This window comes from Nicotiana tomentosiformis, chromosome 11 (assembly GCF_000390325.3).
Source record: "Nicotiana tomentosiformis chromosome 11, ASM39032v3, whole genome shotgun sequence".
NCBI lineage: Eukaryota > Viridiplantae > Streptophyta > Magnoliopsida > Solanales > Solanaceae > Nicotiana > Nicotiana tomentosiformis.
The window spans coordinates 92,441,607-92,456,844 of NC_090822.1; the positions used below are offsets into that span (position 1 = coordinate 92,441,607).

The 15,238-nt window shown below is 39.6% G+C and overlaps 1 protein-coding gene across 1 annotated transcript; it reads left to right on the plus strand.

Moving 5' to 3' along the window:
- Positions 1-12,985: 12,985 nt before the first annotated feature.
- LOC138901846 (uncharacterized) lies at positions 12,986-13,615 on the plus strand. Its single transcript, XM_070189642.1, has one exon. It carries the CDS (start codon positions 12,986-12,988, stop codon positions 13,613-13,615), a length of 630 nt encoding a protein of 209 aa, XP_070045743.1.
- Positions 13,616-15,238: the final 1,623 nt, after the last annotated feature.

Genomic DNA, 15,238 nt, shown 5'->3' on the forward strand with positions numbered 1-15,238 from the left:
AAGACATGAAGGAGAGGGTTTGAGTGCGATCTTCATGAGCGTTACAGATAGCGTTCTTCGGGAAATTGCTGAAGAAACTTCTGCAGCGACAACGTGAAAGAAATTGGAAGATCTGTATTCTAAGAAATCGTTGACAAATCACCTCTACCTAAAAAAAGAGTTATACAATCTCCGTATAAACGAAGCTACACCTGTTAAAACTTAACTTGATGAGTTTAATTCAATTATAGTGGATCTGAAGAAAGTGGATATCAAAATTGAGAGTGAGGTCAGGCCTTGACTGTGTTATGTTCTTTACCACCATCTTATGATACTTTTGCCGATACGCTGCTATATGGGAAAGACATCATTTCACTAGAAGATGTTAGTAATGCACTAAAACCTAAAGAGTTGAAAAAGAACTTTCTAGACAGTAGAATTGAGGGTGAGGGTCTTGTGAGTAGAGGAAGAACACAACAAAAGGACATTAACAGGAAAAAGTCAACCGCTAGATCAAAGTCTAGAGCAAGGAAGCAAAACTGTTATGAGTGTAAGGAGCAAGGTCACTACAAGAGAGATTGTCCTAAACTGAAAGAGAAAAAAGGGAAGTAGAAAATAGATAATTCGGCAAATATTGTTGACACTGACAATAATTCTGATGATAGTGACTATGTAGGGGAAGTCTGTGATGTGAGTTCTAGTCATGGGCAGAATTCTTTGGTTCTTGATTCTGGTGCTACTTTCCACATGTGTCCACACAAATATTCGTGTGTAATTTACAAGTATATGAGTGGGACTCTCTACATGAGAAATGATAATCCATTACCAGTAGATGGAATTATCAGAAATATTGAGTATTGGCATGGTCCTCGGATAAAGAGAAATTTGATCTCTCTTTCGACTTTGGATGATCAAGGGTATAAGTTTCACTACGAGAATAGTTAAAGTGTGTAAAGGCTCCATGGTACTCATGAAAGATAAACTGCACTCTAAATTGTATCATCTTCAGGCCAGTGTAGTTGAAGGGGAAGCTATTGTAGCTTCTGGGAAAAGTGATATGAATCAGTCTCAGTTGTGACACTTGCGACTTGGTCATATAATGGTAAGGGATTGTCTTTGTTAAGTAAGCAGAATTTACTTAATGGGTACAAAAATCAAGTTTTGAATATTTGTGAGCATTGTGTGTTTGGTAAATAGACAAGGGTAAAGTTTAGCAGGAAGGCCAAGCACAAGACCAGAGACAAGTTAGATTATATACATTCAGACTTGTGGGGTCCAAACAGAGTTCCCTCCAAGAGCGATGCTAGGTATTTTATGACTTTGATTGATGATTACTCAAGTATGGTGTGGGTGTATTTTTTTAAAATAAAATATGAGGCATTTCCAACATTTATTAAATGAAAGACTAAGGTTGAGAGGCAAATAGAAAGAAAAGTTAAGCGTCTTCGAACTGACAATGTGTTGGAATTTTGCAATTCCGAGTTCGATAATTTCTGCAATTTAGAGAGAATAGTGAGACACCGCACTTGTGCCAGAATACCACAACAAAATGGTATTGCAGAACGTATGAACAGAATGCTTTGTGATAGGGCACGAAGAATGCTTTCACACTCATGTGTTAGCAAGGATTTTTGGGCTGAAGCAATCAATACAGCTTGTTATGGTCTGGTTCGCCTACTGATTATTCAAATTTAAGGATATTTGGTTGTCCTGCTTATGCTCATGTGAGGGAGGGAAAACTTGAGCCGAGGGCAAATAAGTGCATATTTCTAGGGTATGCAACTGGAGTGAAAGGTTATTGGTTATTCTACACTGATCAAAAGACTCTAGGGCTAATTATCAGTAGGGATGTGACATTTAATGAATATGCCTCACTGGACAGTAAGAGGGAGAAGGCAATAGAAGAAACAAATCATGGTGTCACTGACTGCATAGAGCTAGAAATTGAATCTCCACTAGCTCAACCCAGTAGTTCTAAAGTAGAGAAAGTGGAGGAGGTGCAAAATATTGATCAAGATGATAATGTTGATGCACCTGCGCAACAACAACCATATAACATTGCAATAGGCAGAGAGAAAAGAGTGATCAACCGACCACAAAGGTTTGGAAATGTAGTTGATGGGAATATTTTTGTATATACAAATCTTGTGGGATTTGCTTTGGCAGTTGCAGACCGTTGATGTGTTTGAGTGTTATAGCTATCTAGAAGCTATTCCGAGTACAGAACCAAAATGACAGATTAGTGCTATGGCTTAAGAGATTGAGTCTCTTAACAAGTTTAGGTGTTGCCTAGACTTGGTTGATATGTGCGGCAGTGGGTAGAGCCCTTGCGAGGGTTGAGGGCAAGGTAGAGAGATATTGTTCCTGTTAATGAAGAGAATTCAAGCCTAGGGGAAGATTTGTTATTTGTGGCTTGAATTATTTCCTTGTATTTCTAGAAAACCAATAATCCCTATAGGTTTAGGAAAACCCATTGTCCTAATAGATTTGGAAAAGGAAAACATATTTTCCTTGTTAAATTGGGAAACCTTTCTCTTATACGTGTGGGACTATTTGGGATCTATATTAATGGGTTGTAGTCGGGAATTATATAGTTTGTATTGTATTTTTCTTCTTATTCATAGTAGAAAACTCTCACTGCTTCTGCCCCGAGGATTAGGCTTAGCCGAACCTCGTTTAATTCTTGTGTTAATATTTCTTCTCTATTTGCTTTGTGTATGATTGTGTGCCAGTTAACCCACGATCTTCTGTAATAAAAATGGTAGTCTCCAAGGTGTCTTCTTCCAAGGAGTGTCTGTGGTCTCCAAGCTGAAATCGTGTTGCACTGAAAGCCCTTTCGGAAGCTACTGATGAAGCTTGAATAGTTAGCACATCTCGGTCCATTCTTGAAAGAATTGAAAATGTTTGTTCGTTCATTCTCTAATATTTCATCAAGTCTTCATTTCCTTCATCATCGCAAATATGTGAAGATTGTGATTGACTAATCATTTGTTGAATAGCACCAAAAGGTCTATTTGCAGTAGTCTTTTAAAGAGGTTGAGATGATGAAGAATAAGAGGCACAACTAGTTGGTGCAACAAAGTTCATTTGTCTTTGCACCAATAACTTTAATTTGAGGAGGTAAAACAACAACAGTAATGTAAATAATAGGAATGGAAAAAAAATATTTTTAAAAATTATCAACCATTATTTTAATATCGTCTTTATAATCTTCTTTGATTTTATACTCAAAAAATAACATCAAAATTCCAGCTATATAAATTAACATGCTAGAAATAGTTGGATAATATACCCTAGAAAATTCTTTAGTAGCATAGAAAGTTTTTCTAAAAAATGAATAAGATGAAAAATGGTATCCAAATCATCATCTATTATCATATCGTGAACAGATTGAACATGTTGGTAATAGATAATCGATATTCATAAGCAACAAATAACATATCATATACTGAATTCTATCTAGTTGCATCTTTTTAGGAATTTTTCTAATGGGTAATTGTAACGACCCGACTTGTCGTTTTGAGTATTTATATCCCGTTCAACAAATTGAAGTCTTGAGCAGCTTCGTAATGTGTATTATGACTTATGTGAATTGTCGTCTTTGGTTTTCGGATGATTCAGGATTAAATTGAAAGAACAATCCTTATTTAGAAGCTTAAATGAAAAGAGTTGATCGAAGTTTGACTTGTGTGTAAATGACTCCGGAATAGTGTTTTGATGGTTCCAATAGCTCCGTATGATGATTTTGGACTTAAGAGTATGTACGTAGTTGATTTTGGTTTGAAATGGCGAAAGTTGGAAATGGAAGGTTTAGAAGTTTGACTGGGAGTTAACTTTATTGATATCGGTGTCAGAATCCAGTTCTGGAAATTTTGATAGGTCCATTATGTCATGTATTACTTATGTGCAAAATTTAAGGTCAATCGGACTTGATTTGATAGGTTTAGGCATCGAATGTAGAATTTGAAGTTCATTAGTTTTCATTAAGCTTGAATTAGGGTGCAGTTCATGTTTTAGTGTTGTTTAATGTAATTTGATGCATCAACTAAGTTCGTGTCATGTTATGGGACTTGTTAGTATACTTGGTTGGGGTCTCATGGGGCTCAGATGAATTTTGGAAGAGTTTTTGGAAGAGATTGGTGTTTTGAGCATAAGCATGCAATGATCCAAAGGTCCATTTTTAGTTCTAGAGATTGAAATTCGATTTCAAGACTTTCGGGAGTTTGGTAATGAATTATAGGAATGATCTGGAATGTTTGGTATAATTTCATCAAGTCACGATTGGGTTTTTAGCGTGAAACATGAGTTAATAATTTAACAAGAAAAATTGATATCGCATTGAGCAAATGAGCTCCTAATTGAGTTTCGATTCAATGACTAGGTTCGTATTATTATTTGTGACTCATAGGAACAAGAATCATCGAATTCCGTGTTCGTATGATGGAGTTAGAGCCTTTTTAGTGAAAAGATAAATTGCTAGTGCAAGTAGTTTCTGGTGCGAACCGTTAGTGACAGAAAATGGACTTGTAGTGACGGAAAATAGACTTTTAGCGACCAGATTAGTGTTTTTATTGAGCAGTTTTGTTTTTAGCTCATTTCAACATTTTTGGGCGAAAGAACACGGCCTAGGGCAATATTTTAGAGAAATTGCATGGAAAATCTTGAGGTAAGTTACTTGTGATCATTGTTAGTCAATAATATTGAATTATCATCGAATATTCTGACTAGATTACGTGTTTTTGAGGTGTAATTCGAGAATTTGGGCCTAGGGATTGAAAATTAAGATTTGAAGATTTGAAGGTCGAATTGATGTCGGAATTCGGTGAATTTAATATGGTTGGACTCGTGGTTGAATGAGCGTTCATATTTTGTAACTTTTGTCGGGTTCTGATATGTGGACCCCAATGTTAACTTTTTGTTAACTTTTTGGATTTATTGTGAAATATAGGATTTTTATATGGAATTGATTCCTACACCTCGTGTTGATTGTATCAAATTATTTGTGACTTGATTCGAGACGTTCAGATGCTGAATCGCGAGGAAACGACTTATTGGAATAAAGAATTGCACGGTTTGAGGTAAGTAACATTTCTAAACTTGGAGCTGAGGGTATGAATCCCTGAATTTCATGTTATATGAATTGTTTGGAGGTGACACACATGCTAGGTGACAGACGTGTGGGCGTGTACCGTGGAAATTTTTGACGTAATTGATTCCGTAGAATTTTGCAATCAAATAATCTTGGCATTATCCATGTTCTTTCATGTGTTAAAGAAATTGAGCTGAGAATCATGTTAAAATTCATGCTGAGGCTATATGTCATTATTATTGAGACAAACAAAGGTCATATTATTGTTGAATTATTTGTTTAAATTGTAATTTCATTCTCAATCATGTTCATTAATTTCATATCATATCGCAATCTCTGTTGCTAATTATTGATACATCATATTATTATTTTTGGACTGATTGTCATGACATTTTGAGCCCAAGAGACTGGAGAGATTGATGACTGAGTGAGGCCGAGGGCCTGATTGTGAGGATATTTATGGGATCGGACTGCACGCCGCAACATGCCATATTGGCTTTATATACTTTATTATTATGGGATCGGATTGTATGCCGCAGCATGCCAGATTAGCTTATTATATAGCATGTAAGTTGTCCGTGCGGATCCAGATAATGATACTATTGCACATGAGTTGTCCGTGTAGCACATGAGTTGTCCGTGCAGATCCAGATATTGATACTATAGCACGTGAGTTATCCGTGCAACATGTGAGTTGTCCGTGCAGATTATATCGCTTGCGGTTAAGGAGCCCCTCCGAAGTCTACAGCCCACACAGTAAGCGCAGTTGATATTTATATTCGAGATGGATCTTCCCAGGGCATGGAGTTGCCTTATTTATTTATATTTTATTTATATTTGGGTTGGATCTTCCAGATACAGTGCCGAGTGACTGAGTGTGCTAAATAGTGAGCGTGATGGGTGGAAATATTAGACAGTGAGATTGAGTACTCTGAGAGTGTGAGTACATGAGTTCATCACTGTTTTGCATTACATTAGACATGCATACTTGATATGTAGACATAGAAAAGCATTTTTCCTCATGCCATCTGATAATGGAATTTCTTATCTGTTGTTAAAAGTTTTGAGAAAAATCACAGATTTCACACTTACTCATATTTTCGATGACTTCGGCAAAAGATTTTAGTTTTACTGTTATAATTGAAATAAAAATGTTTATTTTTCGAAATTGTAAATGAGCTGAGCATTTTATCATTGAGTTATTACATGTGCTGCTTTAATTATATTGTTATGGATTGTTACTGGCTATTGGTATGGACTGTGACCTTTGTACAAGCTCGTCACTACTTTCAACCTAAGGTTAGGTTTGTTACTTGTTGAGTACATGTGGTCGGTTATACTCATACTACGCTTTTGCACCTTATGTGCATATTTTGGATGCCGATGTTGTTGCGTATGGTGGGAGGTGGCATTGGAGATGTACCTGTATTTCGTTCATAGCTACCTCTTGATCTTGGTAGCTTTAGATTTAAAAATATGTTCATGTATTTTATTTCACACCAGCTTTGTAAATTCTTAATCTTAGAAGCTCATGATTTGTACTACCAATCCTTGGGGAGTGTATTAGAGTCAGTTTAATATTAATTGAATTAGATTGTGTTATTTGGATTACCTAGCGGGTGAGGTTAGGTGTCATCACGACTAGTTAGATTTTGGGTCATGACAAGTTGTTATCAGAGCCCTAGGTTCATAAGTTCTACAAGTCATTAGCAAGTGTCTAGTAGAGTTTTGTGGATCGGTATGTGTGACCTGAGTTGTGCGAGTATATGCTTTTGGACTTATATGTCCGGTAGTTCCCTAATGAGTGGGATCTGTGGCTCGTTGAGTGGTTGAATGGTTATGTGACGAGTATGATGTGACAACGAGATGTGTTCTGGTGGCTTGAATATGATGAAAAATGGGCTATTGGGTGCTTGGTGTCTGTCTCAATTTGTGTGTTGAAGGGTCTTCATCTTGTTTAATTGTGGAACAAATTAAATTCTCATGTCCTTTTGATGAGTTCAGACTCAAGAATATTAAGTGATTGCGTAGTAATTGTGGCTGCAAAAGGGTATAGAAAGATGTAAGTTTGAGGCTATGCAGGTGGGTTATGACCTGTTGAGCAATCTACGGATGTGTGATCCCTATCATATTATGTGGAGGGTTTCTTTTCTACCAGCAGGGTACATGAGTTTACGAAGGATTTAGTTGAATTTCTGTACGGGATTATAGCAATAGTAGAGTATGGGAATGGAGAGTTATTAGATGTTTTACTCTATGGCTTTGAGCCAAGTGGGGGAGCCTGCTATTTGGGTCTGAGGCATAATTGCGGATCTATCATGACTTGCGGAGGTTGAGATCGAGGATGACTCGAGTAAGGAACATTCCTGGATATGGGTTATATTGCATGTTATGAGTATATATAAAAAGAATCCTGGGATGAGTGAGTTGTTATTTGTGAAGGATGTAGTGCACATGGAGTATGAATTTGCTCGGTTGCGATAAGGTGGGAGTCACTTCTTTGAGTGTTTTTGTGCTGACGGGGAACATGTATTTTGACCCATTTGGGCAGTGCAATTTAGATTTGAGCAGAGTGGATGACTCTTAAAAAAGTTCTAAAGGGTTAAAGATTCATATGTAGCAATTAAGAATTTTCAAATTTATATATTGCTAAAATTGGTTATTTACATTGGATGGTGCTGAGACTTTCGGTAATTCTGTATGACTAGGGATTCTACATTCCAGTATAAGAAAGGTAAAGGAACAATTTTAAGTTCACATAAGGTCTTTTCAGAGTGGGTGTCTCGGTTGTGGTATTTATGGGGGGTAATTATGATGTGGTGAGGCTCTACAGATGTTTTGGTGGCAATATTCTTGTGTTTGGTGACCTGCGTTGATTGGTCGAGTTAGAGTAATTCAGTTCTGATAGCTTGGTTATGTGCAAATGGATTTCAAAGTGTTCTTGATGGTTTCTACCATGGTTTGAGCCGAATATTTTCTGCCGGTGTGAGGAACATGTTGTGTATTGTGATTTCCTCCTGGATGAGAGCGAATGGAAGGTCTCTAACTAACCGAGTATGTAATTTACTGGTGACTCAGAGTTGATAATGAGATTCTCGTGCTTTTCACATGATGGCATGAAGATGTGGTATGTTGTGTGAGATCAAGATTTACATGTACAAGGTGGAAGTTCAGTCTTGAATGGAAGGTCACAAATTTTGGACAGCATGGTCAGTTTCAGATATTTAGATTAATGTTATAACTGCTCAGTAATTCATGAGAAGGATGTGCATTTCAGAAGTCGCATTGTGTTTTGACTTACAGATGTTCATTGGTATTGCGGTACTCACCTGGTTGATAGACGGCAGGTATTCAAATTATTTCTATGTGGCACGGAATAATTACGGAAGTATTCCTAGTGGGATGATCATGCATGAAGGATGTGTTTGTCATTCGAGTGCTGGAGTTGTGATCAGTTACGGTGGTTCATGTGTTCTATGAATTTTGGGACTGGGAGTTCTCAAAAGTAAATTGTTTCGTGGTTGCGGACTGTGAAGATGAGTCCAAGTTAACTAGATAATAGTACGTGTTATGGTTAAGTCATTGAGGACTTTTTAGAGGGCTATTTATCCATGCTCGAATTGCGTTTAGGCTATAATAAGCCTAGAATTAGCTGTTAAGCTTTAAGCTATGATGTTTCTCATATCTGTAACATTGTGTAAGCTATTTGAGCCGTGTTTGAGGGTACATAGGGGTTAAAATCCCTGAACAAACTTGATAAATTCCTCAGTGATGAAAGATTTCCGATTTGAGCTACGATAGCATACTTTGTACATGCATACGCTTTGGCATGTCATTTATACCAGTCCAGGAACATGAGAATCTTATCCTACTCATCATATACCTATTTAAATGCACCCATATGATATGTTGGACTGGAGGCCTGGGACTATACCAGGCGGATTATGTTATTAGCACGTCAGTTGTCCGTGCAGATCCATATATTGATATTATTGGCACGTGAGTTGTCCGTGCGAGTTATATTGTTAGCACATGATTTATTTGTGCAGCGTGTGAAATTCGTGTTTCCTTGATCATTTATCTGACTAATTGTTTCCTTCCTCTACATGCTATGATATTGCCTGATCAGGGCAATTTGAGAAAATTGTGCACATGCACACACAAATGTTCTTCTCACGGAATTTGATGAGTTGGTTTTAAATAATGTTCTGTGCTGATTTGTTTATTTTAAAAAAAAGTCAGGATTACACCGGAATAGCTAGAATAGTTGTGCTTTGTGATATATGGTCATTGTACCTAGAATGGATACTATCAGGTTTGATTACAACGAGTTGGAAGAATAATTAGAATTCGGCTTAAATAATTGGCTATGGTACTTGTTGAACGAGGGAAAGCTCCATGACATGTTGATCTGGTGAGTGGTTGTGAGTTCATGTATGTTTCTTTCATTATCGGCAGTGTACGGAAGTTTTGGAACGACATTATGTGGAATGTGTGGTTTAATACTAGTACTTGGTTGGTTTTGAGTAGTTACTGTGATCGGAAATAATGTTGTGAGTATGCGAGTTGTGTAGTATGTTATGTGATTATATCTTGGGTTATGGTTAAGGCTTAATATAGCTTGTTCAGACTTATAATGTGTGTAGATGTGAGATTCGGGTCTTGAAAAGATTTTTGGATGTTAGAAATTGGGTTCCAAGGTTTATGGACCACAGTTAAAGTAATGATTTTCAATTATATTGTGTTGTTAGGCATATATGGAATAGGGTAATGTGGGATCACCCCAGGTATATGCGTGGTAAGGGTAACGACACGGCCGGTCGTTTTGAGAGTGTTAGCCCCGAACCCCTATTTATTGCTCCCTTATTTAATTTTGTGGTTACGTAACTTCCCGGGAGGATTAGTTTTTGGTTTCGGGGTGAAATGGGATACATAGCCCCAAAAATGGAAATTTAAGTCTTAGAAATCGACCGTAATTTGAATTGTGTAAAGACGACTCCGAAATGGAGTTTCGACGGTTCGAATAGCTCCGTAGGGTAATTTTGGTCTTGGGAGCGTGTTCAGATGTTGAATTGGAGGTCTGTAGGTCATTTTAGCTTCAATTGGCAAAATTGTGCAAAATTTGAGGTCAATCGAACTTGATTTTATAGGATTCAACGTTGAATGTAGAAGTTTGAAGTTTTAAAGTTCATTAGGCTTGAATCGATGCACAATTCGTATTTTTAGCATTGTTTGATGAGATCTAAAGGCTCGACAAACTCTGTACAATATTTTAGGACTTGTTGGTAAGTTTAGTTGAGGTCCCGGTGCCTCTGGTGGATTCCGGATGGTTAACAGAGTAAATTTGGACTTGTGAGAATGAGTGAAGGCACCAGCTATGGTGTAATCGCACCTGTGCAAGATTGACCGCATGTGCGAGCTCGCAGAAGCAGCACGTTGATCACAGAAGTGGAGGCAAGGTAGTCTGGGCAAAACCGCATAAGATGTGTATTTTCCGCAAAAGCGGGACCGCAAATGCAGTCAAGTGATCCACAGAAGCGAAACACTGGGCAAACTCTATTAATTAGAGGATTCGGGATTTTTATCATTATTAGACATTTTGAGCTCGGGTTTGGCGATTTTTGAGAGCATTTTCGAGGTATTTGTTGAGGTAAGTCCCTTGTGCTTATTTTTAGCAATAATCTTGTTTCCCCATTGATTTTCCCACCTAGTTAGTGTGTATTTAAGGTGGAATTTGGGAGTTTGAGGCTAGGGATTTGGAGAGTTAAATTTGGGTTTTTGAGTGTCGACTTGGTGTTAGATTTTAGTAACTTTGGTATGGATGAACTCGATATCAAATGAGTGTTCGTATTTTGTGACTTTTACCTGATTCCGAGACCTGGGCCGGGTCGACTCTTTGAGGTAATATTTCGATTCTTTGCTAAAGTCATATATTTATTATTTAAATTAGTTTCTTGTAGTTGTATTCATGGTATGTAATTGCTTTCAGCTAGATTTGGGCCATTTAGAGTCGGAAAATCGAGGGAAAGGAATCATTATTGATTGATTGGGAGAGATTTGAGGTAAGTGATTTGTCTAACCTTGAGTGGGGGAAATCCCCTTAGGATTTGGATTTAATCCAGTTCTTGCTGAGTTGTCTTTTCTTAAGTTCCTTAATAGGGTTGCCTTAGCATATGTAGTAATCATGATTAGCCTAGTATCGCATGTCTATGTGCCTTAACGCTTACTTGCAATTTGTGCAACATGCTCAGTTGAATTACCTGCTTTCCCTTGATTTGAATTAAATCTGTAACTGTAAGATTTCCCGCTATAAATTCGTTGTTCCTTCGATTTTGTTATCTGCTTGATATTTACTTTTGGACAACGAGGCGATTCATCGGGAGATCCCCCAGTCTTGCATATTTACATTGAGACTACGAGGCGTTTACTCGGGAGATCCCCCCTGTCGTGCACATTTACATTTAGGACTATGAGGCGGTATCTCGGGAGCGCCACTGTGGTTTACCTCTATTTGTTGTGCTGTTATTTTCTGAAACTTCTCGTTGTTTAAATTCTCGATCATTTCAAAATATTACTATATCTTCTGCCTTGCTTACCTTTTAAACTAGTAGGGCCCTAACTTGACCTCGTCACTACTCTACCGAGGTTAGGCTTGACACTTAATGGGTACCGTTGTGGTGTACTCATACTACACTTCTGCACATCGTTTTGTGTAGATCTAAGTTCTTCCCACCAGACCAGATACCAGTGAGTTGGACCGCACGTGGAGACTTCAAGATATATCTGCCTGCGTTCAGAGACCTCGGAGTCCACCTCTATCCTTATTATGTTGTTTTCCATTATTCTTATTAGTATTTTCTCTTAGAAGCATGTGACTTATTTCTACCGGGTTTTAGGAGTTGTAATTGTTAAATCGTAGTTTCTATTTATATATTATGTGTTTAGATTGGAGTTCAGTTAATTATTCAGTTTTTCCGCAAATATTTAGGCTTACCTAGTCTTAGAGACTAGGTGCCATCACGTCATTCTACGGAGGGAAATTGGGGTCATGACAAGTTGGTATCAGAGCACTAGGTTTATAGGTGTTATGTGTCACAAACAGGTTTAGTAGAGTCTCCCGGATCGGTACGGAGACGTCTGTACTTATCTTAGGGAGGCTATGGAACTGTTAGGAAAAGCTTCACTTCTTTGAGTCCTTATTGTGCGAGATTTTAGTTTCGGATTCTAAATTTCTGTCTTTCTATTCTCTCACATATGGTGAGGACATGTAAAGCTGGATAAAATGACCAGACACCCCCGCCCCCTGCTTGAGCTGCGAGAGGTCGGGGCTGGGGTAGAGGCCGAGGACGTCCACGTGGTGCAGCGAGAGCACCCATACGAGCTACTATAGAGGAGCCACCCGTAGCTCTAGTTGGAGGACAGGCACCTGAGACACTTGTCACTGCACTAGAGCTCCAGGAGATTTTAGTCCAGTTTTTGAGCATGTTCAGTATTTTGGCTCAGGTAGGATTGATACCACTTGCTCCTACCATATCTCAGGTCGGGGGATGAGCACAGACTCCCATTCCAGTACCCTAGTGCAGCAGGTTCATTTCTACCAGGTTCCAGAGATCATACCGATGCAGTCGGTAGCTCCTGTTCATCCCGCGGTTAGGGAAGTAGCTTCTGAGGTGGAGCAGCTCAGGCTCGAGAGGTACAAGAAGTACCACCCTCCTACTTTCAGTGGCTTGGCGTTAGAGGATGCCCAGGGTTTTCTTGAGGAGTGCTACTGTATCCTCTGTACTATTGGTGTTGCGGAGACTAGTGGTATTTTTCACTACGTTCCAACTTAGAGGAGCGGCCTATCAGTAGTGGTGCACATACAAGTTGGATAGTCCGGCTGAGGCAGCTTCACTTACTTGGACTCAATTCTCAGATATGTTCTTGAGGGAGTATGTTCCCCAGAATCTTAGAGATACTTGGCGCGCAGAGTTTGAGCAGTTGCACCAGGGTGCTATGACTGTGTCAGAGTATGCGGTTCGATTTAATGATTTTGCCAGGCATGCACCAGCCTTGTTTGCTAGGATTCGAGAGCGGGTTTGTCGATTTATTGAGGGGCTCAACCTCAGTATTAGATTGAGCGTGGACCGAGAGTTGGAGATGGATATTATGTACCAGCAGGTAGTATGGATTGCTAGGAGGTTGGAGGGTATACTGACTCGGGATAGAGAGGAGAGAGATGCCAAGAGGTCTCGAGAGTCTGGCACTTATAGTGGTACTCGTGCCCCAGCTACAACTCGTCAGGGCAGAGGTTATATGGGTCACCCTATTCATTCAGCACTTCCAGCCGCCGGCGGTGCTCCGGGCACTACTAGGCCCCATGATCCTTATTATACATCGCTAGTGTCTAGTGTGCCTCCTGTACAGGGTGCCTTCAGTGGGCAGTCCAGTCGATCAGGCCTGAGCCAGTCGCAACAGCCACATCCTCCGAGAGCTTGTTTTGAGTGTGGTGACACTCGTCATGTGGTGAGGGAATTCCCCAGATTTAGAAGGGTTGCACCTCCATAGATTTCTCAAGCACCGCATGCTCCATCAAGTCCTCAAGCTATGGTTACAACAGTATCTACCACCCCACCTACACAACTAGCTAGAGGTGGAGGTCGGACAAGTAGAGGTCGCCCTAGAGGGGGAGGCCAGACATGATATTATGCCCTTCCTGCTAGGACCGAGGCAGTTGTATCAGATTCTGTTATCACATGTGTCAGGCTCCACTTATTCCTATGTGTCATCTTATTTTTCCTCGTATTTGGGTGTATTCCATAATTCTCTGAGTTCACCTGTTTATGTGTCTACACCCGTGGATGATTCTATTATTGTTGACCATGTGTATCGGTCGTGCCTGATTGTTCTTAGTGGTTTTGAGACTATAGCCGATTTATTATTGCTCAGTATAGTTGATTTCGATCTTAGTTTGGGCATGGACTGGTTGTCACCTTATCATGCTATCCTTGATTGTCATTCCAAGACGGTGACATTGGCTATGCCAGGTCTACCGCAACTTGAGTGGAGAGGTACCTTAGATCGTGTTCCTAGTAGGGTTGTCTCATTTCTTAAGGCTCAGCGAATGGTTGAGAAGGGGTGTGATACGTATTTGGTCTATGTGAGAGATGTTAGTGTTGATACTCCTACTGTCGAGTCTATTCCGGTAGTGAGGGACTATTCGGATGTATTCCCAGCGGATCTTCCGGGCATGCCGCCCGACAGGGATATTGACTTTGGCATTGATTTGTTACCAGGAACTTAACCCATTTCTATTCCACCTTATCAGATTGCCCCAATAGAGTTGAAAGAATTAAAGGATCAGTTGCAAGAGTTGCTCAATAAGGGCTTCATTCTGCCCAGTGTGTCGCCTTGGGGTGCTCCTGTCTTGTTTGTGAAGAAGAAGGATGGTTCTATGCGAATGTGTATTGATTATCGCTAGTTGAACAAGGTTACCGTGAAGAACAGGTATCAATTGCCATGTATTGATGACCTATTTGATCAGCTTCAGGGTGCGAGAGTGTTCTCTAAGATCGACTTGCGTCCAGGCTATCATCAGTTGAAGATTCGGGAGCTAGATATCACGAAGTGTGCTTTCAGGACTCGGTATGGTCATTATGAGTACCTTGTGATATCTTTAGGGATGACCAATGCCCCAGCAGCAATGAACAATGTATTTCAACCTTATCTTGACTCCTTCGTCATTGTGTTTATTGATGACATTCTGGTGTACTCCCAGAGTCGGTAGGATCATGAGCAGCACCTGAGGACTGTGCTTCAAACCTTGAGAGAAAAGAAGTTGTATGGAATGTTTTTGAAGTGTGAATTCTGGCTAGATTCAGTGGCATTTTTGGGTCATGTAGTATCGAGTGAGGAGATCAAGGTGGACCTGAAGAAGATTGAAACGGTGCAGAGTTGGCCCAAACCATCCTCGGCTACGGAGTTTAGGAGTTTTCTTGGCTTGGCGGGGTATTACTGTCGATTTGTAGAGGGTTTCCTATCTATTGCATCACCTATGACTAGATTGACCTAGAAGGGTGTTCCATTTAAGAGGAGCGAGGAGTGTGAGGAGAGCTTTCAAAAGCTCAAGACTGCTTTCACTACAACCCCAATATTTGTGTTGCCTACTAGATCGAGGTCCTATACGGTGTA

What these genes read in the sequence shown, in the direction of transcription:
- LOC138901846 (XM_070189642.1), top strand. Translation starts at nt 12,986, where the DNA reads ATGTTCTTGAGGGAGTATGTTCCCCAGAATCTTAGAGATACTTGGCGC.